Consider the following 26,305-nt stretch of genomic DNA (forward strand, 5'->3'; position numbering starts at 1 on the left):
ATTGCTATCCAAACTGAAATCATTAAGTTATTACACCTGATTTTGTCATTAATTAATTATTCGGTTTCCTAAAATAGTTATTTCTTAAACAAGTGTTAACCCTTAATATTTAAACAAGACATATCATAAGACCCTAAATTATTACTTCAATACCAGCCCTCATAGCTACAACCCACGAAATTCCTTTCCCCATTGTCAGTTTCTTCAAGAATTTATCAAGTTCGTATTGCTTCGTTGACTTTCAAGCTTCAAGACCCTTTGACCTCGATTATCTCTTATTCCATTCATCGTTCAGGTAAGTTGTATTCTTCAATATTATAGATTTTTATATTTAGAACAAAAGCCCTCAATCAATTTTGCCGTTTGAGGGAGTCTCTGTGGTCAATTGGACTCAAACATGTTTAAGGACATATTAGTCAACAACTTTTACCAATCAATTTCTTATGCTTCTGTTCAGAACCAGCATTCGGTCCAGAAGACTTTTATTTTTGTAACGAGATTTTAAGGCTACTTACCAGAACCCGACTTCCGACTCGCAGTTCGGATTCTGGTCAATACCAACTCGCTTAAATCTTTAATTTAACATAACTGGAGTTCTAGACGTCCGTTTGGATCGATTCCAGCGGAATCAAGTTTGTTTTTACTTACATTATCATATATCAAAGTTTTAGGTTCTGATTGTTTATCTCGTTTGACACGTAGTGGACGACTCGCTTAATTATTAACTCGCTTAACATTAATTTATTTACTTGCCTTTGAATTAAGGTGAGTTTTATCATTCCCCTATAAATACGCATATGTCCCCAAAACGTTTAGAAAACTTAGTAAAATACTAAGTTTTCTAACGTTTTTGGGACATATGCGTATTTCATAATATATATATATATGGGAGGGTTCCATTGAAAACCATGGTTTTCTTGAAAACCAATTAAGTAAATCCTAGCCATTGATCACATCTAACTAATGGTTAATATTAAACAATCGCATTCTTGTAATTAGTGTGAAATAAAGGGATAATATTTAGATGAATAAGGGTATTCTTGGTAGAAAAGTATTTTTATCCTTGGAAACGGAAATCAAATCCCGTGTATATCTCATTTTTTATAATCTTTTATTTTTAATCAGAATTTTTGATTCATAAACCCTATCAGTTTCTATTTAGTCTCCTAATAATCATACAGAAACCAAGAACGAAACCCTAAAATTGCATAACTAGGAAGTGAAGAAGAATAGAAATCGAGTTAGTAATCTTTATTTACATATATCTTTGACCTCATCTTGTAATTGTAATCTTGTTTTTATTATTATTATTTTTTTGGTAAGGTTCGATTGATTGTATTTGGTTTGATGTTTACGAAATCTGAATTTTTTTGGGGGGTAGGTTAGTGTGCTGAGTACATATATGCAACTATGTTTGATATTGATCATAGCAATTAGTGTCTTGAGTACATATATGTAATTTTGCTTGATATAGATAGCAATTGATCTTGTTAGGGTTTGGTACATATATGTATCTGTTGTTTGATTCCACAAAACTATGTGTTATACATATACATATGTAACTGGTATGGCTTGTATTGATATAGGTTTGTCAAACTTCTTTTTTTTTTAATTTTATTTATTGCAGTTGACGTTATTACTTGTTAGTTGGGTGCATCTATGATTGCGGTGTGACATTCGTCAATTTCGGGTCTTGTTTGTATTCGTTTTTGCATTTGTTTATTATGTAAATCGACCCGATTTGTAAACAGGAGCTTATGTTATAAATCAAAATGATGGATTTATGTTACAATATTGTTTCACACTTGTTGGGTCTTGAAAACATCCTATTTTTATTTTTATTTTTATTTTTATTTATTTATTATTATTATTTTTATTTTTTTGTTGTTTTGTGTTTTTGTCTTGATCCATTTTGCATGAAAACTCTTGTGTCTCACACCCATATTTGACCACCAACATTACCCTACATATACACCACCTTTCCTCTTCATTTTCACTTGCTATAACTCAAAAAAAAAAAAACTCTCTCAAACATCAAAGATTCAAGGTTATCTTCTTAAGTGTTCTTGAAGGATTTTGGTCTTTCATCTTAATTAGTTTATGTAGTCTTATTAATACTTGTTTATGGTTGTGCAACATATATATATATATAATATACACCCCTTGTTTACCTTTGGTAGTTACTTCTCTGATTCCGGTCGGTGAGGTTTCGGACCCCATAAGGCAAGGCTTCATGGAGGACTTCGTGTCCATACATCTATATAACTTGTTCATACATATTAATCTTGCTTATTTTAGTTTGTTGGTCATGTTTACAAATTCTATGGTTATGGGTTTGTAGAATCTTACCTCGGTCTTAACCCGAAACACGATCCGAACCGAAAATCGAACTTTTGTTTAAAGACTTTATTGTTAACTTTTGGTATTTTTTTTATTTGTACATTATTATACAAGTTCTTTAGTGTTTGGACATGTGGAAACATCTATGAACTTGTTGTGAGATGGAAACCGAACCAAACCGATTCTTGCTCGTTTAAGACACACAAGTGTGTTTTTTTTAGCCATCAAGACTTGTATATTTCTTTAAAAATAGTTACAAATTGATTTTTAAATATTTTCTTAAGTACTTGGAAATGTTGGATCCAACTTGATCTCATAACAAAGTTTGGACCGACAAAACCGAACACTCGCTTAACGTGCGTTGTTAGTTCTAAAACAATGGAACTACATACTTGGTTAAGTCTTATTAAATTTTATTGAGTTATCTCATAACATTCAATATTTTGGAAAGTTGACTTTGGGTTTGACCAATTATCAAGACCCGAACCGACAACCCGAACACTCGATAAAAAAAACCCGTTTTAGTATCTTTATTCCAAAGGGATTTTCATTCTTGCATTTTACCCACCTTATTACTTAACATAGGTTGAGTAAATATTAAGGTTAGATACTTTAACCCGATTTCGAGCAAACTTACATTTTTAAAGGGTTATTATTATAAATTCTTAAATAGTCACATTTTAAACCTTGAACTTTAATTATTTACATTTCTCAACATTTATTTTGTTTAAAGACCTTCAAGACAACCTTTCTAAATTCAAGACTTCTTTTCTTTTTAGGCATTGTGCGTTAAACTCGTCGTTCCGACAAATCTCCAAATTATCATCTTTCAAGTTTACCACTTGAAGGTGAGTACTTCATACCCCATTTTCCATCTTTTATTTTGGGGGTGACATTTCATACTTATTCAACAAAATGCTTTATATTTGAATCTTAAACCACAAACGTAGTTGTATACTTTACCTAAATAATTGCTCGATTTTGTGTTCTATGCTTATATGCCTATGTGTTTATCGCTTTTGGTTGGTGGAACTATAAAATCCTAGACTATTTGGCATCCCCTTATAGCAAGGTGTCGTTAACGTAATGCAATTAACGATAACTATAAAATCCTAGACTATTTGGCATCCCCTTATAGCTAGGTGTCACTAATGTGTTTAGCGATATCTATTTATCCAAATTACCACTTTTATTTATCGTTTCGTATGCAAGTTTTGTGGCTATCTTTATTATATACTAATATGATTAAACTTATGAATTGCTCACCGACCTTTGTGTTGACAAACTTTATTTTATGAAATGTTGCAGGTTTGCATCTTGGTTGATTTATGATTGTGAAGAAAACGACATCAAAGACCTTAGGATATTAGTAAAAATGAACAATATCAATTTGCCATATTTTGTGATATCTTGTTTATGGTTATTTTATGGATAATTGTTATGTGACATTTTCGATGTTATGAAATGAAATGAGTTTATTAAATATTGTCGCTTTAATTAGTGTCATGTGTTTATGGACAATCGTTACACCTCGGCATGTTCCGCCGCCTTTGATCGGGGTGTGACATGCGGTGTTTGAAACCATTTAACTATGTGTTACATATGTGTAAGTGATCATGTTTGTATTAATACAGATATTACATTTATATACATATATGGATTTTGGTGGTGGATTATATTTTTAATATAAAGCTCCTATCTTATGTGGAAGTGATCTGTTAATTCAATTGACGTATGGCGTTTAGAGAGTATTGAATGTGTTAGTTATGTGTACCATGGATGATGATTACATGTGTATACTTGGTTATAGAGCTTATTACATATGTGTAGATGTATTAAAACTGATGGGATCATAGTCCTTAGTTGGAATAACATGAGTAAGGAACATTTATCTTATGTGGAAGTGATCTGTTAATTTAATTGACGTATGGCGTTTAGAGAGTATTGACAGTGTTAGTTATGTGTACCGTGGATGATGATTACATGTGTATACTTGGTTATAGAGCTTATTATATATTTGTAGATGTATTAAAACTGATGGGATCATAGTCCTTAGTTGGAATAACATGAGTAAGGAATATTTGTTTATATGATTTATTATTGTATGTATGTATGCATGTAATGCAAGCATGCATGTTACATATGTGTATCTTTTTAGTTCAAATAGGTGTGATATGTTGGTACTACATATATGTTTTACAAATATTCAGCTTATTAATGATAGTTATACACACAAAATTAACATCTAAATTGCTAATATAAGAGATGCAAAAGCGATCGATGAAAAGTAAATCAACCTAAACTATAGCAAATGAATTATATGTAGCTATCCTTAATAGTATTCTATTTATCTAGCTACGCCGAACACAAATCTAACTATTATATTAAAGTAACATAATATTGTCCATATGTCATTCACCTAGGTTGTCCACATAGGCTTCCATGTCATCAACCTTCCATAAATCTAATTTCCACATAATTCACAATAAAATTTTAATCAATTATATTGACTTATATTTTTGTAACTTATTAATGTAATTATGTTATTAATTATTCTAATTGTTGTTAGAATTAAAAAACTTATTAAATTTACTAGGTTTAATTGATCATCGTTTCTTCTTTAAAAGGCACATGCTTCGTTCAAAACTCATAACGCTCCCCATCATTTGTAACCAGATACTTCGCCTCATCTATAACAGGTTCTTTATGATTTGTCGGTTTCATAATCCAAACAACATCAAATTTGTTAATCGTTTGCAATTATCAGGTATGATTTATATTTTAGTGTTTAATCGATTTTTGTGAAGAATCTAATCAATCTAACTAATATATTAAAGTAACATAATTTTGTCCACATGTACATCATCTAGGTTGTCCACATATGCTTCCATGTCATCAACCTTTCTTAAATCTAATTTACACATATTCACAATAAAATTTTAATCATTGATATTGATTTTTATATTTTTGTAACTTATTAATGTAATTATGATATTAATTATTCTAATTATTGTTAGAATTAAAAAACTTGTTAAATTTACTAGGTTTAATTGTTCATCGTTTATTCTTTAAAAGGCACATGCTTCGTTCAAAACTCATAACGCTCCCCATCGTTTGCAACCAGATTGTTCGCCTCATCTATAACCGATTTTCATGATTTGTCGGTTTTATAATCTAAACAACATTAAATCTGTTCATCGTTTGCAATTATCAGGTATGATTTATATTTTAGTGTTTAATCGATTTTTGTAAATAATCTAATCTAATATAATCTAACTAATACATTTAAGCAACATAATTTTGTCCACATGTCCTTCACCTAGGTTGTCCACATAGGCTTCAATGTCATCAACTTTCCATAAATCTAATTTCCACATATTCACAATAAAATTTAATCAATAATATTGACTTTTATATTTTTGTAACTTATTAATATAATTATGATATTAATTATTCTAATTATTGTTAGAATTAAAAAACTTATTAAATTTACTAGGTTTAAATTGTTCATCGTTTTTTCTTTAAAAGGCACGTGCTTCGTTCAAAACTCATAACGCTCCCCATCGTTTGTAACCAGATTGTTCGCCTCATCTATAACCGGTTCTTCATGATTTGTCGGTTTCATTATCCAAACAACATCAAATATGTTCATCGTTTGCAATTTTCAGGTATGATATATATTTTAGTGTTTAATCGATTTTTGTGAAGAATCTAACTAATATATTAAAGGAAACCCAATTTGTCCACTTATCCTTCTCCTAGGGTGTCCACCTAATGTTACATGGCATCCACTTTCCATGCCATAATTTTCACATAATTAATCAATTAATTTTAATACTAATGCTCATCTTCTTACTATACTATTAAAGTAAAACAAGATATCTACATGGCCTTCTTACTATAACCAACTATTTCTTTTCAAATGATTTAAAAGCCGATTTTGACTATAATTAATTATTTATAACTAATTTTTGCTACATTTTTTAGTATGACTATTACTTTAGCAATTCAATGATTTGTATATTTATACAGTTTCTCATTGACAAAATTTATACATATTTTTCCTACATCTCGTGGTTTTGTAGAAAACAATGTAAAGAATTTTTATGATAGCTACATATATATGTGTGTGTGTATGACGTTTGAAATTTTTTTCACCCGTGTGTAACACGGGCCACTATCCTAATGGCTATAATTAAGCAGAGGATTCAAATCATGATACATATTAAAAGTGGAAATAAAGAAAAGTCAAAAATTATAATTTAATAAAGGCGAAAACTAGAATCTTTTGAGTTGATTTGGTGGTAAAAATCGATTTTTCAGGGAAGGAGGTGGGAATCAAAATTCAAAGATAAATTCCATAAATAGTGGAAATGTGGAAAAGACAATTACGTAAACACCCTTAAAAGAAAATATAAAAATATTAAAGTGAAATATTTATGATTGGTTAAGATGAGTTTTCAAAGTTTTTACAAAACTAAGTGGTTCTCATTTGAACCCTCCTCTATATATATATATATATCTACCTATTCTAATAAAGTAAAATAAATGGGGACACTTGTCATGTTTTTGTTAATTCTCACAATTTTTTCTCTCCAAAACTAATATACCCTAATATATGTAATAAATCAATAATTATTCACTTTCCTTTTACACTATATTTATATAATATCTATATATTTTTATAAATATAAATATTAACATATTATTTTACTATATATTTAAAAATACTTGGTGAATTTCAAAAATCAACAACAAATTATGTTTCTCAAATGAAAATTGTTTCGGGTTTTTTGTGGAAGTTAAATTTGATTTTCTGGGTCAAAAGTTGGTAAATAGATTGGTTGGTACAAGTTAACTACATTTAGGTCAAAATTTGTTACGGGTCAATAACGAAAATTTTGAGTATTTCTAAAATTTTGAAAATGCAAAATAGATTTATTGTCAAATTTGTTATGGGTTCAAAGTGTTGACTTTAAAATGTCAAAAGTATGAAAGTTATAATTTTAAACATGATTCAGGTTTCAAGTTTATTTTTAAGGGTATTTTTTGAAATAATCAAAAGGTTCGGTATTTGGCAAAAATTGACTATTTTTCCCTCAACTATTAAAACTTAAGAAAAGATTGCGAACACTTTCGACATGCCACCCTCATGCCTATCAATACTTCTAACTTTTATCAAATTTCAAATGTTTATATCAACATTAATTTTTCCTTCAATGGTGATCAGAACGTTGTATGGGAAGCATGTCATGCAAAACTATGCTCAAATGAAACAAAATGTTCATAAAATTAAATGGGTTAACATGTTATTTTTTATGTTTTCATTATGACAAATTCGAGAAACCCTCTGAAACTTATCAAAAATCTTCTTTATAGTGTAGCTCGGAAAAACATAGTTCTTGAAGAACATCCATTGTTACAATTTAATATCCTATTTTTCTTTGATGGATGGTATATTGATAAATATATTAATAAAGGTAACACCTCTTTTGTATTGGATGAGTGATTAAAACTACCATCGTATGAGAAGTCTTATTTTCGAAATTAGTTCATAACCAAAATTCTTTCAATTATACATATATGACACCGAAAAAAAAAATTTCAATAGAAAGAAACATTCTCGGGTACGATTTTGCACGTGCATTTTTTTATTAAGTTTAATTAAAAAAAATTATTTTTGTGATATAAATAAAATTAATTTATGTACACATTGTATAGATACAATCATAGATGTAATACATTTTTTTATATACGCTATGTAATTATTTGTTTTACTTATAATTTTATAATTTGAATTATCCCGTGTACATACGGGCTTTAAAACTAGTAATATATATAAACGAAAACCCTAAATCCTATGTGTCACGTTGTGGTCGCTCCTCATTTGTATGGAAGCCATCAGATTATTTAATTTTCAAATGGAGGCCTCTCATTGATTTAATTCAAATTCATGGGTATGGGTCTTACCAAAACCAGATAACTCTTAAACGGGTTATAACATCTCATTAAATTAAAAATAAATTTTACCAATTATTTGATATGAAAATCCTATAAAATAAGAATATACTAAAATTTAATATCCAATTTAAAAAGAAAAAGATATTATTTATAATTAATAAACAATTTTATCATCAAATTCTAAGTATATTATTAACTTTCTTACAATAAAGAAAATTAAATCCAAAAATTAAATATTAAAAACAAAAAATGTATAAAGAAAAAAAACGGGTAATGGGTATCACAAAACCCAGATAGCTTTTAAATCGGATTATAACATATCATTTTTTTTTTGTGAAACCATTTCATCATCAAACCTCAAGTATATTAATTATTAACTTTCTTACAATAAATAAATTTAAAATCCAAATATACATATATAAATATTAAAAACGAGTAATGTAAAACAACCCCGGTAATACGGGGGATAAAATCTAATATCAAATAATTGGTAAGATTAATTTTTAATGAGATATTATAACCCATTTAAGAGCTATCTGGTTTTGGTAAGACCTATACCCATGAATTTAGGTTAAATCAATGTGAGACCTCCATTTGAAAATTAAGCAATCTAATAGCTTCCATAAAAGGGGGGAGCGACCACGTTGCGACATGTAGGATTTAACTTTCTTACAATAAAAAAAATTAAATATTAAAAACGAAAAATGTAAAACAGCCATTATCTCAAGCCATCATATTGCTTTATTTGTAAATGAAGGCTTCTCACAATTCAAGGGTAAATGTCTCACAAAACCTAGATAGCTCTTAAAGGGGTTATAACATCTCATTATATTAAAAATTAATCTAATCAAATATTTGATATGAAAATCCTATAAAATAGGGACACACTAAAAATTAATATCCTATTTTATTTAAAGAAATATATTATTTAAAATTAAGAAACAATTTTATAATAAAGAAAATAAACGGGTAATGGGTATCACCAAACCCAGATAACTTTTAAATCGGATTATAACATATCATTTATTTGTGAAACTATTTCATCATCAAACCTTAAGTATATTAATTATTAACTTTTTTTACCATAAATAAAATTAAAAATCCAAATATACATATATAAATATTAAAAACGAATAACGAAAAACAACCCCCGTAATACGGGGGATAAAATCTAGTATATATATATATATATCTCAAAAATTAGCAAACGTATAATTGTGTGTGATTGATCAAATATACTTGTTATGTGCTTACTTGTTTATGTGCGCATTCATATTCGGAGATGTCCAACATATTTCCTTGTATAGGTTCTCATTACTATTTATCAACGCCCAATTCGTTTGGCAATGGTTAATTGACACCTTATTTGCTTACGATTTGATTTATTTACCGCATTTATTACGTTTTGCTTAATTCTTTTATTTATTATATTAATTTATTATATTAATATTATTTCATTGCGAAACTGGTGATGAACGCATCTAACATGTGTTATTGAGAGACTTTGTTTTCTACGCATATGCAGGTTGCTATTGAATTGAGGTTGAAGTACACTTAGAAAGTCCTTAGGATTTTAATGGAGACAAATATTGTTCAAATCTTGATTGGATTACATGTATTATATTATTGGTCTCTGTTTTGAATATTTGTGCACTGCATTTGAAAATAATTAACTTAACAGATATTGTCACATTTTACTTATGATAGTATCTTCGAGCTATGAGCAATCGAATCACGCCCTGTCATTTCCGTCTTAGGTTGAGGTGTGACATTTATGACTAAGTCGCGTCATTTTTCCCAGCATATATATATCAAGTGACATCCAATATGATGTTTAAACCAAAATTAGTGAGACTTTCACAAAACTTGTAGATATATCATATATCCATATACATAAAAAGAAGTTACCTCATACAAACTTTGACAAGTAGTGGAAATAACTTATTATAGGGCAAACCAATTGTCCATCACCACGTTTGATTGACCGGTATTCAAGCATGGAAATAACTGATTACATCGCCTCCACAATCAGGCATGATCAACGTCTATATTTAATGTGATTTGCCACCATCCCCACTACTAATTCGACCAGCGGGTTTCACATAGTCCGGTAATTGGTTTTGTGTGCCCTGTTGTGCCACCACTCGTGTTAATAGGATCCTGATTAAAGTTATTCTCAGCTTCAGTATTGCTATTGATGTGGGTTGTTGTCATTGAAGTGACATCAATCTGAGTATAACATGTTTTATAGTATTAAGTTTAAAATATCTAAACTAATCAAGACACGAATATAAAAATCAATTAGGGTAACATGTTTTATGGTATAATTATAAAATACCAAAACCTAAGTAGCCAAGTACGTCACCGATATAAAATATATTATTACTACTATGGTATCCTTGAAGTTGTATTAATATTATTTATAGTTATTTTTATCATTTTTGCTATATTGCCTATCAAACTTATTTAATTACTTAATTTATAAATGTGACGATATAAATTTCTACATGTACACTCCTTACATAAAACACATCATATTTATTATTCATGGGGTGTAATTAAGTGACATGAGGCGCATGAAGTCTGCTTTGCTCTACTTATTTGCTCAAAACATTTATATTTCGGTTGTTTCAAATCCAATTACACAAATTTATCAAAAAAAAAAAAATGTGGTCGATCGTGTTTTAATGGTCTCATGTGAGTCATGAGACACATACTAGCTTGGTTTTGTGAGATTTTCCATTCTAAAAAAAAGAGTAGGCACCTGTCTAGATTGTAAGGCAGGGTATGAGAGCCGATTGTTCGGAGATGATGGTTGTATTGTTCATGAACTAATATGATCACCAAAAAGGCAATGTGCCCATTGGTTGTGCTCAATTAGGTTTGGTCGACCACAACATTTGGGATATGGAAATACAAGCCCGGGAAGGAAACCAGTCAAGGTGATGGATGGTTGTCACGTGCTAGCATAAACTTCAATATGAGCGCCCCTTAAATCAAAGTGAAGCCTATACTTATGGGGGGGCACCAAATGCACAAATGGACGTTTGGTGCAACAGTGTTGATCTTAATGACTTGCTAGTGTCCAACAATGCCTTTAAAGACGATTTTGTGACGCTAGGCTATCATGTATTTTTAAATATTATTAGAGATGAAGTACACAAATAAAAGATTTTGTCTCTCTTATTTAAAGTTCGTATATCTTATAGATAGTGTAGATTCCATGTATCTCCTTTACCATTTTGTATCGTTGTAACCCTTGAAAATTAAATTCCAAACACCACAGTTGGTGATATAACTAATCTTATATGATGAATTAAAATTCAAAACATATGGTTTTATTCAACACAAACTTATCATCAATTTCGAAGTTAAGTGAAAATACATCCTTGTGGTCAACACTCCTTTTGATTTGAGAACCTGTGTTGGCCCTTTTGCACTACGAGCACATGCGGTTTGATTTTTTTTTTCTACAATTAGTACCCCTCTGTGAACCCAACGTTAGGAATCATGTGAAGAGACTTTTATACCCTTGCACTTTGCATTCTCATGGTCGTGTAATATAAAAATTTTGAACCCACGTTATTTATACTCCACCACCACTACCACCACACCAACGTACAAGTATTGAACTAGTTTATATGGACCCCACATAAATAAAAACTCTAAATCTAATTGCCCTCTCATCCCCAACCCCCATAGTCTTCAGCATCAACTCAACATGTATCTTCATCAGCAGGTTGATTGACAGAGTTAAAACAACGTTGCGTGGGGATGCCAAGACAGCAATGCTAGTAGATTTACGGAGTTAAAAGTGAAGAGAGGCGTGGACAAATCAAATGAAACCATTTGACCGTGGGTAGTGCCTCTTGGACGACGACCAGTACGCATAATTAAGAGTAAATCTTAAACCATCTCCATCCTATGAATCTATGGCTTGCTTACACACAATCCTTCCAAGGGTAAAGGAGGGGGCTCCCTGCCTGTCCCTTTCTAAAGGCATCGTCCCATAACTTTTTATGGGCCCCAACAATTAATTAAATTTATTTTGTTTTTATCTCCTATTTTGCTTTTCGTTTTTCAATTTAACTTTTAGTGTTTTTCACCCACTAGTTGTACACACATGATTGATGTGCTCTATATAGTATTTACTATTATATTTTGTTTTAAATTATTTTAAGTATTTAATTAAATAAAAAAAAGAATATGTAGTAATTTTATTTTGAAAACATTATTTATTCAAATTTACACCTTTTTTTAATTTACTTTTTATTTCATATTTTAATTTATATCGATTAATGAGGGTAAAGTTATCCAACAAAGGTAAACAAATTTGAAAAAATTTAAAAAGGATGAACAGAATTTATGAAAAAAAAACTCAAAAAAAAGTCAATAAAAAAATATAACTTAAAACTAAAAAAAGAAACGAAAAAAGTAAAAAAGAAAAATGTTTCCTCCATCTTCCTTGTTTAAAAAAAAAAACACAATATTGAAGAAAAAAAATCATTGTGTCTTTTTATTTATTATTGTTTTCTTTTTTGTTTATTTGCGTCATCAATTGTGTGTTTTTTCCTTAAAATTGTGTTTTTTTTCTTGATATTGTGTTAAATTACTCAACCCTGTGCTATATTTTACTCGGCGGTGTGTTATATTTTACGATCTGTTGTGTCCTTTATTTATCACTGTGTTTCTTGTTTATTTTCGTAATTGTGTATTTTCTGGTTTTTTTTGAACGAAAAAGACGGTTGACACATTTTAGTTTTTTTTTTGTTTTTTATTTATATTTTGATTTATAATTATAATTTTTTTATTTGTTTTAGGGACCTTTTCACATTTCTCATTTTTGTGCCATATAATTTATTTAGTTATTAAAATGATAGTTTAACATGAAATAACTACACATGAAAGTGATAATGAATTTTCAGTGCATCTCTATATTGCTACGAAAGATATTTATTTGTATAGGGAAATGATTTTTGGAACCTCAAAAGTTATTTTGAGAACCTTTGAAATCCAAATGAGTGGTGTGAAGGCTATCAACATATGCAATCTTTTCATTATTCTTAAAGACCAGTTGCGTTTCTTAAATTTATTGGTTGTCGTAAAACATGTAAAGTATGTAAACATGGGTAAAACATGTAAAATAGGCTAAATGTAAAGCATGTAAAAGATATAAACAATGTAACATGTAACATATATAAAACACGTTTGATTATATAATTTTACCCAGGCCCATTACATTTATTAGTTGTTGTAAAGTATGTAAAATATGTAAACGTGTACAAAACATGCAAAACACGTACGAAACATACAAAACACGTCTTAATGTAAAAGATGTAAAACAATTTGACAGATGTAAACACGTCTCATTATATAAAGGTTGAGAGAAAACCTATATCCCAAAAGCTGCTTTCTGCAGTTTTTTTTTTTTTTTTTTTCCACTTTTCCTCACAATTATATTCCACACGGTTAAGATCTATATTTTAGAAAGTGGGTTTCATGTTAAGCTTTCCCTCCCTGCTTGTATCTACTTAAACTTATATAGTTTTAAACTTTATACTTAAAAAAATAATACTTCAAATATTTACAATCAAACAACTTTTCTAAATCATGCCATTATGATAGCTAGCCATAACAAGCTAGCTAGCTAGTACGTATTATATGTGAAGCAAATAAACGTAAATAGATACTACTTACAGGTAAAGCAATAACGTCAACAAGCGGATCCCTGGTTAGCGTATCATCTGCAGCCGTGGGCAGGGGTTTGCTATTTGTTGTCGCTGCCGGAGAAACTGGTGGTGACGGTGGAGAGTTATTCACAAAGACAACCTCTTTGCCGCCGACAACATCTTCCATTTTGGATGAAAGTGTAAAACTTTTATTCTAAGTGTAAAGAGAACATGCAGGTGCACTTAGAATAAGGTTAGTGTCATGTACGTAAAGCCACCGAAAGATATCAAAGAAGCCACGCGTCATCTACCTCCCTTACTGAATATACACATGTGCCTGCATTAATTAAAAAAAATGTGGAAAAACAAACATTTGGACTTATATATTTTATATTTAATTATACTATTTTTTCGTATTTATAAAAAAGGGTGTACGTAGAAAGCTCTAGTTACCCATTATTTTATTATCTAATATATATAACTAGATTTTATCCCTCGTAATACCGGGGTTGTTTTACATTATTTGTTTTTAATATTTATATATGTATATTTGGATTTTAATTTTATTTATTGTAAGAAAGTTAATAATTAATATACTTGAGGTTTGATGATGAAATGGTTTCACAAATAAATGATATGTTATAATCCGGTTTAAAAGCTATCTGGGTTTGGTGATACCCATTACCCGTTTATTTTCTTTATTATAAATTTGTTTCTTATTCGTTTTTAATATTTATATATGTATATTTGGATTTTAGTTTTATTTATTGTAAGAAAGTTAATAATTAATATACTTGAGGTTTGATGATGAAATGGTTTTACAAATAAATGAATCTGATGGCTTGAGAGAATGGTTGTTTTACATTTTTCGTTTTTTAATATTTACTTTTTGGATTTTAATTTTCCTTATTGTAAGAAAGTTAATAATATACTTAGGATTTGATGATGAAAGGGTTTCATAAATAAATGATATGTTATAACCCGTTTAAAAGCTATATGGATTTGGTGACCTATGACCCGCTTATGTTTTTTATTATAAAATTGTTTATTAATTATAAATAATATATTTTTCTTTTTAAATTGAATATTAAAGTTTAGTATATCCCTATTTTATAGAATTTTCATATCAAATAATTGGTAAGATTAATTTTTAATTTAATGAGATGTTATAACCCGTTTAAGAGCTATCTGGTTTTGGTAAGACCCATACCCATGTATTTGGGTTAAATCAATGAGAAGCCTTCATTTAAAAATCAAGCAATCTGGTGGCTTCCATAAAAGGAGGGAGCGACCACATCGCAACACGTAGAATTTTAGGGTCTTCGTTTATATATATTATAGATTTGAAAGTTTGGCGACGCTAGCATCTTATTGGTCCAAGTAACAGTCCGATATTGGACAAAGGCTTTTTTTGTACTTTTTTATTTTGTTTCGTAGTTCCAGTATCGTAACGAGCATAACTGAAACAAATTAAATTTGTGTCGATTTACCACCACAAATCTCGAGACCAACAACGCACAGGTTTTACCGACTCACCACCGCAATGCTCAAGTTTTACCGACCCTTTTGTTTTAATTCTGATACCTTAAGTTGGTATTGACTGAATTCATGTTAACTCATCGTCGTAATGCTCGGGTTTTACCAACGCCCGGGGTTTCAGTGCTGGGGTTTTGCCAACTGCCCCGGCGCAACGCGCCGGATAGAAAATCTAGTTATATGTAATAATTAAGAAGTTTGGCGACGTAAACGTTGTCTCCCGTTGTTTGTCAGCATTTTTATTTGTTTTTTTATTTTATATCCGTATCGATTCGTTGCCGTAAAATACGGGATTTTTTTACCGTTGATACAGGCAAATTGTTCCTGCCAAATTCGCGTCAGCTCACGATCGTAACCTAAGGTTTTTTTTACCCAAGAGTATTTTTTGTCAATAAATTCTAGACGAATTCGCGTCAAGTCACAGCAACAACGCGCATATATTTTTGGTTTCGCCACGGTCTTTTTTATGTAATTATGTTAATTTGATATATTTTGAGTGTTGATGAATTAACTTATAGCTTTAATTTCGGTGTCGTAACATGATACCATCCGAACTCTTGTCGGTTCACCACCACAACACATGGTTCTCTTCGTACGCTTTAGTGCCGACAACTTCAATTCCGGCTGAATTCGCGTTAGTTCGCAAACGCAACGTGCATGTTTTTTATCACTTTTTTCTGTCCCTCGATTCCAGAATCAACGAATTCGTATCAGTTCGCAACTACAACGCTCATGTTTGTAACATCCTAAAATTAATAATGTTAAATAAAGAAAGTTACGTTTAGTGATTTCGCGTTATTAATTAATTAATGTCGAGTAAAGAACGGATCATGGACTTAGATTAATTAAGATGGGTTAAATGAGAACGGGCCTTAGGTCCATGGGCTTTAAGGGATATAGATATCCCCTAAACCAACCTAAAACCCTAAACCCTCATTTCATTTCCATCATAATCTCTACACACTCAAAAACACACACATACACTACACCATATTCGGCCGAGAGAGAGAGAGACATCCGAGACCAAGAATCAAGCCGACCATTATTAGATCTTCAATATACGAGATAACCGAGCAAACCGCGACCACACCGAACGTATAAAAGGTATGTTCTTGACCTTTAAAGTTTACGTTTTATTGAACGTTTATCCTTTTGAATGTCCTTAAGCTTAAAGATCCAAGCTTTATAGTATATACGGGATATATATACGACCGAAAATGGTTAGGGAACGTTAGTGGGTGATGTCGAACCATAACAAGGGTATTAAAATCGCCAAAATGCTTGATAAAAACCAAACCCGTAGCTGAACTGGGCAACTTCGCCTGCAAAAGCTTAACTTCGCCTTCAAAGCTTAACTTCGCCTACGGCGAAGTTCGCCTAACTGGTAACTTCGCCTACGGCCAAGTTCGCCTAACTGATAACTTCGCTTACGGCCAAGTTCGCCTAACTGATAACTTCGCCTAAGGCCAAGTTCGCCTAACTGATAACTTCGCCTAAAGCTAAGTTCGCTTAAGGTTTAACTTCGCCTAAAGTTAAGTTCGCTTAGAAAATAAATTAAAAACCTAATGAAAAATGTGTTAAGACAGTTAATGGAAATAAAATTTTTCCAAGCTGACTTGGCAGCTCGACCCCAGCCAGGGGCTCTGCCCCTTGGACCCTGCTAGGGGCTGCCGCCCCTAGACCCCGCTGCCAGGGGCGCTGCCCCCGGACCCCCGTTTGTTGTGGGTCATATAAAGATAGAAATACAACATGAGTAGTAGTAGTTAATTGATACGTATACTTGTTATACAGTCAGCCGTGCGCAACTGAAGAAAGGGATAACTATTAACGGAGAGCGTAACAGGATTCAGGTGAGTTTCTAGCCCCATTTATGTGTTATGTTTTCGGGGCTGTGTGCATACTCGATATGTTTGTTAATACGCTTATCCTAAGAGATAAGTGTATGCCTTATGTGAATGATGTGATATGTATGAATGATGGCTTGACGGTACGTGAACGATCTTCGGATATTGCACGTACTGTCAGCTTGTAACGCCATGTATAAGATAAGTATGATATGTATGCTTATGTGTATGAAAGTGATAAAGTTAATAAAAGAAGGAAATGATGGTTGTATGGTTGTATGGTTACGAAAAGGGTACCGAGCCCTAATAATACTCGAGGTATGATGTATGGTTGTATGGTAACGAAGAGGGAATCGAACCCTACTAATATTCGAGAACTAGGGAACCGAACCCTACTAATATTCGAGGAAAGAGGGTACCGAGCCCTAATAATACTCGAGGAAAGAGGGTACCGAGCCCTAATAATACTCGAGTAAGGAGGGTACCGAGCCCTAATAATACTCGAGGTATGATGTATGGTTGTATGGTAACGAAGAGGGAATCGAACCCTACTAATATTCGAGAACTAGGGAACCGAACCCTACTAATATTCGAGGAAAGAGGGTACCGAGCCCTAATAATACTCGAGGAAGGAGGGTACCGAGCTCTAATAATACTCGAGGAAGGAGGGTACCGAGCCCTAATAATACTCGAGGAATGTAGGGCGTAATGCTATTTATAACGTAAGATATGAAAGTAAGTTAATACAAAAGAAAGTGTGAAAGTATGAAAGTATGAATGAAAGAATATAAGTTTATGTGTATTGTATAGTGTATGATTAACTAGAACTCACTCAGCGTAGCTGACTTTTAGTATGCACGCAGGTGAGTAGGATGAGGCAGCTCGCTTGAGGAGACACGTGGCACTGAATAAGAGGCTGGCATCGGAAGACTCAAGACGTTTAAGTTTAATGTTTCGTTTATTTTGAAAGACAAAATGATGTTTTAAGACAAGACGTGTTTTGTTATGAAATGTTTTATGAAAGCTTTTATATTCCGCGAAAGTTTTAATTAACTCTGATATTTAGAACTGTGTTTATGAGTAAATCTAACACGAAAGTAGGGCTACCGGTAACGGGGCCTTACAATGTTTTTTTGTTTGCCACATTTTTAATATATTTTAAATATGTTAAATTGTTATATTTGGATGTGGTGGTTTGCTTTATTTTGGGCTTCGTAACTAGATACCAACCAAAGTGTTATCGGTTCGTAAGCGCAATGCATGTTTTGTTTTGTTATGTTAATTTGTTGGTTTTTTGCGTTAACAAAGTTAAATTTTTTATTTTTTTTTCGGGTGGGGTGGGCGTTTATTATTGGTTTCGTAACCCGACACCGATCGAATTCACCTCGACTCACAGATGCACTGCACGATTTGATAAGTTATAGGGATACGACTGTCAATACATCAACCCAGCACAACGCGCCGGGAATCTTCCTAGTTATCTATATATAGTAAAACTAAAAGTTGGCGCCGCAGAATGTTACTAGACTTAAGATATTTATTTTAGATATTTTCTAATGAAAACAATATTAATTAAGATTTGGCCGGGTGGCAATTCTCTTGCACTTGTCAAATGGTTATGTGCAGGTTCGATTCTAGCCTACGATTCTGCTTTGTTTTATTTTTTTCAGTTTCAAATTTGTGGTTTTAAAGCTAGATTCATGTTCAATATATTGGTGGTCCCAAGCGTATTGGTGATTTGGTTCTAAGACTAGATTCATATCAACGGTCCATTTTTTATTTTTATTTTTTGTTTTATTGGTTAAATTTTTTTTATTTTTTATTTTTCTAGATTCATAACGAGCGCTTTGTCTTTTGTTTTACTGAATTTGTGTCGACTCACCGCCCCAAAGTCCGAGTTTGACAATGCTCGGGTTTTACCAATTCATCACGCAACGTCCAGTACCGACAACGCTTGGGTTTACCCAGACCTGGGTTTTACCTAACTTTTTTTTAGTTCCGGTATGATCACAAATGTAAATGAAATCGACAAAATTCACGTCGACCCACCGCCGGAATGCTCCGATTTCACCAGCGCCTCGGTTTTGCCGACCACCGCCAGAACGCCCTACGAGCCGACTCGCCGTTTCAACGATCGGGTTTTACCAACGCCCAGTGTAACACCCCGGCTTAAGCGGAAACGCCCGAGTGTGACGTACAGATTGCTCAAACACACGTGGCACTATTAAGTGACCATAATAACATTAATTCATTTAATAAGCCAAGTAACACAAGTTCGAAAGTAACAATACAAGTTCAAACCAAAACATAACCATAACAATAGTTCTTTTATTGAAATACCCTAAGTAATCTAAGTGTCTTCAATACTTCAACCTCTAATCACGGTACCTGTAACATATATATAAAATATGGTCAGCTATAAATATAGCTGGTGAGTTTCCACAGTTTAAATACGTACATAAAAACCATACAATTTATAGACATGTGATAAACGAGCAAGTAAGTCCTTTCCAGTTGGTACAACCAACGTACTTGGATAATCGCGCAAGTAAGGTCCTTTCCAATTGGTAACAACCAACGTACTTGGATAACGAGGCCATTTTCCACTCGATACAAATGGAACAGAGTGCAAAGGGGGGCGTATGATCATACTTAATGAGGCTTCCCAATTGTGCAAGTAATATTCGTGCAAGTAATACAAGTAACACACAAGTCCATATACGAATTGTAGTTTTGATAATAGAAGAAATAATACTTGAATTTTTATAAGGATACATATGCTACCCCAAAACATTAAAATATTAAAAAGGGGTGGTGAAAAACTCACCTTAGTAATTGAAGTGAAAAATGAATAAGAATAACTTGAAGGCATCAAAGGAACCAAAGCAATCAATCCGTACGAACTATAAATAAGAATAAACATGACTTTTAACGGTTATTCCATCGGGATTTTAAGGTTGTTTAATTGTATGATAGTTTTAGAAGATAGTTATTATTTTATTATGAATCTTATGGCTCTTAGATTATTATATTATTATTTATGTTTTAACGACAACTTGGTTATTAGTACAATTTAAGCACTTTAATGGCGAGAAAACAAAGTTTATATGTTCGAAAAGCTTGAACTATTGTTTACAAGTCGAAAATATAATTGTTGCTTTAACAAAACGATTTTTAGAGAATTAAAGTTTACTTTGCGATTATTACACGATTTTTAATAACGACTTATGAAAACGAGAAACTTGATTTTTATATGTAAAATTGTGAGATATATTTTATAGTTAATTTACATAATTTTTATTTAATTTAAAAAGGTTTTTATAAATTTATTATGGTTATTAATTGATTAAAATGATTTATTAATTAATAATAAACTGGAAAAATGTTTAATAATAAAATATATGAGATTGACCCGGGTTTCGAACCCGGGTCTTGGTGGTATAAGTTTTGGGTATTATCCAACTGCTCTGGTGACAATATTCGTTTATAGTATGGTTTTTAATACTTAAATATACTATTAGCTTTGGAATGGATTTTAATAATAATAATAATAATAATACAGTTTATTAAACCAAAAAAATGAGCATGACCCGGGTTTCGAACCCGGGTCTCATGGTTGCGAGGAATTGAGTTTAACCAGTTGAACTAGAAAGATATTCGTTTAAGAGTTAAGAATCATTATATATATATAATACTTCAGGTTCATCTTCTTCACATGAAGAACATAAACCATAATAATTCAATCTCAGTTTCTGTTTCATGTGTGTTTAAATTAGTATAGGGTTTTTGTTTATTGGATCAAAACTAATCAAAAACATGTTACAATTACCTCAAAAGGTGTTGATTTGGTGAAGAACAAGACTCGCCGGAGCCGAAGCTTTGCCGGATTATTACGACTATTGTAGAGAGAATTAGAGGGAAAGAAGGTTATGAGCGAGTTGTAACAAGGCTTAGGTCCCTATTTATACAACTAATCGGAGCGTCTAAGCGTTAAATGCCTTGATTTGATTACCCGGATTTTCCGGCAACGATTACGGGGTGATTTACGGATGTTAAACGCAATTAAATAGTTAGTTATTGTTTAGTGTTGACGGCAAATCGTTTTTATATATTTAATTTGGAAAAAAAATGTGTTTTAAGGGGGTGGCGGCCACCTCCGGCGCAGGATTCCGGTGGCCGGAGGCCCCGCCGGAAAAACGAACAAGGAAGGGGGGGGTGCGGCTAGGGTTGGGTATATTAATAATATAATTTGAATTATTTTCATTTCTGGTCCCTCAATTTTCAATAACCATTTAAAAGATAATTTAAGTTCTTTTAAGTTTTAAATAAGTATTTGAAGTTTACATTTTTAACCCAAACTTTATAATTAAATTATAAAGTTTTCGGTTTTGGATTATTTACGCGTTTTACTCGCGCGGCTCGATTAACGCTAAGGTTCGGAAATTTATAAACAACGAACAACGAACATTAAATGTCGGGAATCACTTTATTAAAATATATTTAATACATCGAAATGACCCAACGGGTCTGGTTTACAATATGAACACGAATCGAAAATTGACGAATGTCACACCCAGGTTTACCGACCGAATAAAATTTCTTTAAATATGTTAACAAAAAAATTTATAATATGTTATACGGGTGTCGTGGAGTCACTGACTCAGCGTCTGGGACCTACCAACGCCATCCCATTGGCGACCGACGTCACTCCATTGACTCACCTCAATTTTAATTTTAATTTTTTGTTTTAATTTCGTGCTGACTCGCTGTTGTCGCCCGGGACCAACCGACGCCACCCCATTGGTCTACCTCAGTTTTTGTTTTTAATTTTTTGTTTCCATTTTGTTTTAGTTCCAACACCGTAATGAGCGTAGCTACTATTGACTGAATTCGCGTTGATTCGCCACTGCAACACCCGGATTTTAACGACCGATTTTACCGTGCAACGCATGGGGAAATCACTAGTTAACTATTGTGGTCGAACGCAACCGTCCATCATAGCCATCGTTAACCACGAACTGGACGTCAAGGTTTCATGTAGCATTCCTGCCAAGTGACTTGCACCTCCTGTTGTTATTTTCTTGATCGAGCTACCCAACTGGTAGCCTCAAATTGAGTATAAGCCTGATGGATCTCAGGTTAAGCCCAAGACTAAACTAAACTAAATTTCATAAACAGATTCGAACTCAAATTTATATATACGTGGTATATTTTGATTATCATCACATGTTAAAATCATACTATTTTAACGTAACTCTATAGTATAATATAAATTTAACTTAATTACATAATAAGTATTATAATTAGAAAACTTAATATCAGTGGCGGGTCTAGAAAAAATCTAAGGGGTAACGTTCAAAATTTTTTTTACCGTATTTTGTTTATGAAAGCTTGAAACCGTATTTTTACAACATAAACGAAATAAAAATAGAAACATGATACATAGGGTACAAATTTCTCTTATTCGGTTTTTGAAAGCTTGAAATCGAGCCATTATATCATGTTCTTTTATTTTATCGAACGTTTTTCTTTCGACTGCATAAAAGCATTGTTCAAATACTTATCACCAATTCGCTTACGCAAACCTGTATTGATAAGTTTCATTTTAGAAAAACATATTTCAACGGTTACGGTTGTAATCAGTAAAATCAGCGCTAGCTTCAATATTTGATAAATAAAAGAAAAGGTGATGTGCTTTCCGGTTTCCACCATTACACGAGCAAAGTCACACATTCACCCAATTTCGAAAATTTATCTTCCTTTAAAGTGTGATAAAATGTCGTACGATCACCCGAAATACGCCATCTTTCTTCATTACTAAAATCATTCGGAAACATTTCTAAAAATGTCACTATCTTAGATATGTCAAACTTGGAAAACGAATCTCAAGATTTAAACCAGGCATATTTTCTAGCTAACTAGTTAAGGGCTCATTAAACCTATTTCCAAGTTATTGAATTTTTGCATCCAAAACCTTATTAAAAATGTCAACCTAAAAATGATGATTATGTTGAGCCTGATTCTGTTTGAAGTTTCTCGTTCAAACAAAAGAAAAAAAGGTTAATGGTTTCTATTTGCTTTGAGCTATAAACTTTTTTTGGCTTTATTTGTTTTGAACTTTTAAAAAATGACGATTCTGTTGAGTCTGTTTCTGCTTGAATCTGTTTCTGTTAAGGGCTCATTAAACCTATTTACAAGTTATTGAATTTTTACATCCAAAACCGTATTAAAAATGTCAACCTAAAAATGATAATTATGTTGAGCCTGATTCTGTTTGAAGTTTCTCGTTTAAACAAAAGAAAAAAAGGTTAATGGTTTCTATTTGCTTTGAGCTATAAACTTTTTTTGGCTTTATTTGTTTTGAACTTTTAAAAAATGACGATTCTGTTGAGTCTGTTTCTGCTTGAATCTGTTTCTGTTTAATGTTTCTCGTTCAAACAAAAGAAAAAAAATTAGTTGTTTTTATTTGCTTTGGACTATAAATTTGTTTGGGCTTTATTTAATTTGAACTTTTAAATTGGTTGTTCTTTAAACAAATAGGGGTAACATAATATTTTTTTCAGGGGTAACGAAATACGAAAACCGGCCCAAAAAAAATAAATTTATACTGCCGACGAAAAGTCGAAGGGTAGCGGATGCTACCCCTACTTATGAAGTAGGTCCGCCACTACTTAATATTATATATAGGTAAACTTTGACATACATACGTGACATAATTTCCACAAGCTAGGCCTTGCAGATATACATAAAAAGAAGTTACCTAATAAAAACTTTGACACACATACGAGGAATTAACTTATTACACGCGGTGTGATCATCGATTAATTGATCGATCACTAACTAAACACACGTACACAAATAGATTATTACACCACCACCACACTCATTCATGTTCATCAACAATTATGTCATAACGTCATGTGACTTGCCACCACCCCCCCTACTAATTTCGCTGTCGTCCATTCCTGTGCCGCCGCCGGTGTTGATTTCTCCACTGTCCGTTGTTGCAGTGAAATCAATCTGATTATATCACATATTTTATAGGCATAAGTAGAAAATATCAAAACCTAAGTTACAACAGCCATGGATTCTATTATTAATACTAATTAATAATATCCATGAAAGTATATTAGTATTGATTAAACTATATTACCTTATATAGAAATGAATTTAATTAATTACAATAGAAAGACATATAACAAGAAATCTTAACCTTTGATGAAAGATAATCTATAGGACTAGCATGAACGGAGTCAAAATTGTTGATTTTTATATAATTCATTTATTTGTTAAATGTAAATAAGTTTTATAACACATTATTATTTTACCAAAGTATAAAACAAAAGCGAGTATTAATTTGATTTTCAAAAAAATTGTGAAACTAGTATGTAATGAAAATTTATTTAAAGTTAAGTGACTGATCATTTATACACATCGTCAAGCAAAAGCAGTTCATAAAAGTTAATCTTATAAAATCATTCTATTTTTAAACACTTAGAATCTAAACTCATGACGGTCCAATTTTGTAATATAAATTAAGAATGATTAAACTACCATCAACACATATTTAAACTTTGAAGAATCAGATTGACCATTTTTAGGCTAAAGCGAACTAAAAAATAACAAAATCATAGAAGAAAGTATGCGTGTTCTTTGTTTATACCAAGTAGGTCATTGTTGCTGTAGGTGATCATAGATTCAATTAATGCTAAGAAAAAGATGTATTAAAACCCGAGACTTGAAAAATATGACTTGACAACAAAGCATACAGTTTGATATAGAATTTCATGTTTTTCTCTACCCTTTTAGTACTTGGTTGAAGCGGAATAGATAATATTATATCTCAAAGTATGTCTAAATACTAATGTAAATTCATAAATGTTTTGGTATCTTGCATATATTATTGCATGGATTTCCTAATCAAGATTAAAACTTGAGTAAAGACTGCATGAAATTGCAAAAAAGTTAATTTAAGATAGTCCCCAATAACACAAGTTGACTACAAAAAATAACACATAGATGATTAAAACAAATAGACTAAACACATAGATGGTTGCTGGAAAAGAAACGCCTAATGATAAAGCATTCAAAAAACCAATTCACATAACACAAATAGACTAAACAGAAGTTACGCAATAAACATACCTTGATACCTATCGAAAACGACAGTTTATCGGAGTTGGTACCTTCACCGCTCACCACTATCTGGTTTTTATCTGAAGAAACCAAAGACGCTGATTCAACTCCTGTTTGTCACATTTTGAAACAAATTTTGTTATTGAAACCAGATTTCAAGGCCTATTTGTATTGTATTGTTGAAGCAAAAAAAAGGCAATTCAACAATCAAAATCTACTAAGAACGTGATCTCACCGGATATATTAAAGGTGATCTGAACAGTTTTACGGGCTTTATTGTCGCTCTCTGTGGTCACCTCCATCAGACTGTTTTCCTGCATCAACAATTCAATTACACAAATTAAGGTTAACTAACTCAAGTAAAGGTCTAGTTATTCACAACCCATTTCATATTTCACACCCTAAAATCAAGACCCCCTTTTGATGATAAATACACAAATGGCCGTTTGGTTGGAACGAAATGAAAACAATCGTCTTTCTGACAAATACTCAAACGGCCGTTTTATAAGTGAGACTGTGAGAGGCTATGATTTGAAATTAGGAAGTCAAGACGGCCTTTTTAGACATTCACAAACTGCAGTTTATGTGAGATTAGATTACAGACGGTATGTACAATAGTATAGCATGCCCAAGTAAACTCAAAAGCTCATAACGGAAGCTGAAAACCCTAGTTTCTTTAGTGAATATTCCTATGTGATCTTGCTATAAGAAAAATATTTACTTATATTATGATCTAGATAAACTTGAAATTTACAACTAAAGAATAACACTTATGTACTTTTTATTTAAAAAACTTATATGAATCAACTCATCATGGTA

At 31.7% G+C, this 26,305-nt stretch overlaps 2 protein-coding genes across 2 annotated transcripts in view; both read right to left on the reverse strand.

The window, feature by feature from the left end:
* Positions 1 to 263: 263 nt before the first annotated feature.
* The window catches only part of LOC143562455 (ATP synthase delta chain, chloroplastic-like), a 134,504-nt gene continuing 108,462 nt past the window's right edge, over positions 264 to 26,305 (reverse strand). The window contains exon 2 of the mRNA XM_077050244.1: positions 264 to 274. The gene's annotated coding sequence lies outside the window, so the exon portion shown is untranslated. The remainder of the gene's footprint in view (positions 275 to 26,305) is intronic.
* LOC143562459 (uncharacterized) lies at positions 24,219 to 25,819 on the reverse strand. The gene is made up of 3 exons (XM_077050248.1): positions 25,722 to 25,819; positions 25,496 to 25,596; positions 24,219 to 24,370 (listed from the first exon to the last, which is right to left on the reverse strand). The coding sequence occupies exons 1-3, from the start codon at positions 25,804 to 25,806 to the stop codon at positions 24,254 to 24,256; spliced, it is 303 nt and encodes a 100-aa protein (XP_076906363.1). The 5' UTR covers positions 25,807 to 25,819; the 3' UTR covers positions 24,219 to 24,253.

This window comes from Bidens hawaiensis, unplaced genomic scaffold (assembly GCF_021521415.1).
Source record: "Bidens hawaiensis isolate Kalapana, Puna unplaced genomic scaffold, B.hawaiensis_p1.1 tig00021020_1, whole genome shotgun sequence".
NCBI classification, from domain to species: domain Eukaryota; kingdom Viridiplantae; phylum Streptophyta; class Magnoliopsida; order Asterales; family Asteraceae; genus Bidens; species Bidens hawaiensis.

Excerpts from the sequence above, each read along its gene's own strand:
- LOC143562459 (XM_077050248.1), bottom strand. The coding sequence starts at position 25,806 with ATGCAGGAAAACAGTCTGATGGAGGTGACCACAGAGAGCGACAATAAA. Across the intron at positions 25,597-25,721 it reads GATCACCTTTAATATATCCG|GAGTTGAATCAGCGTCTTTG; the intron begins GTGAGATCACGT and ends TGTGACAAACAG. Across the intron at positions 24,371-25,495 it reads CGTTTTCGATAGGTATCAAG|ATTGATTTCACTGCAACAAC; the intron begins GTATGTTTATTG and ends TGATATAATCAG.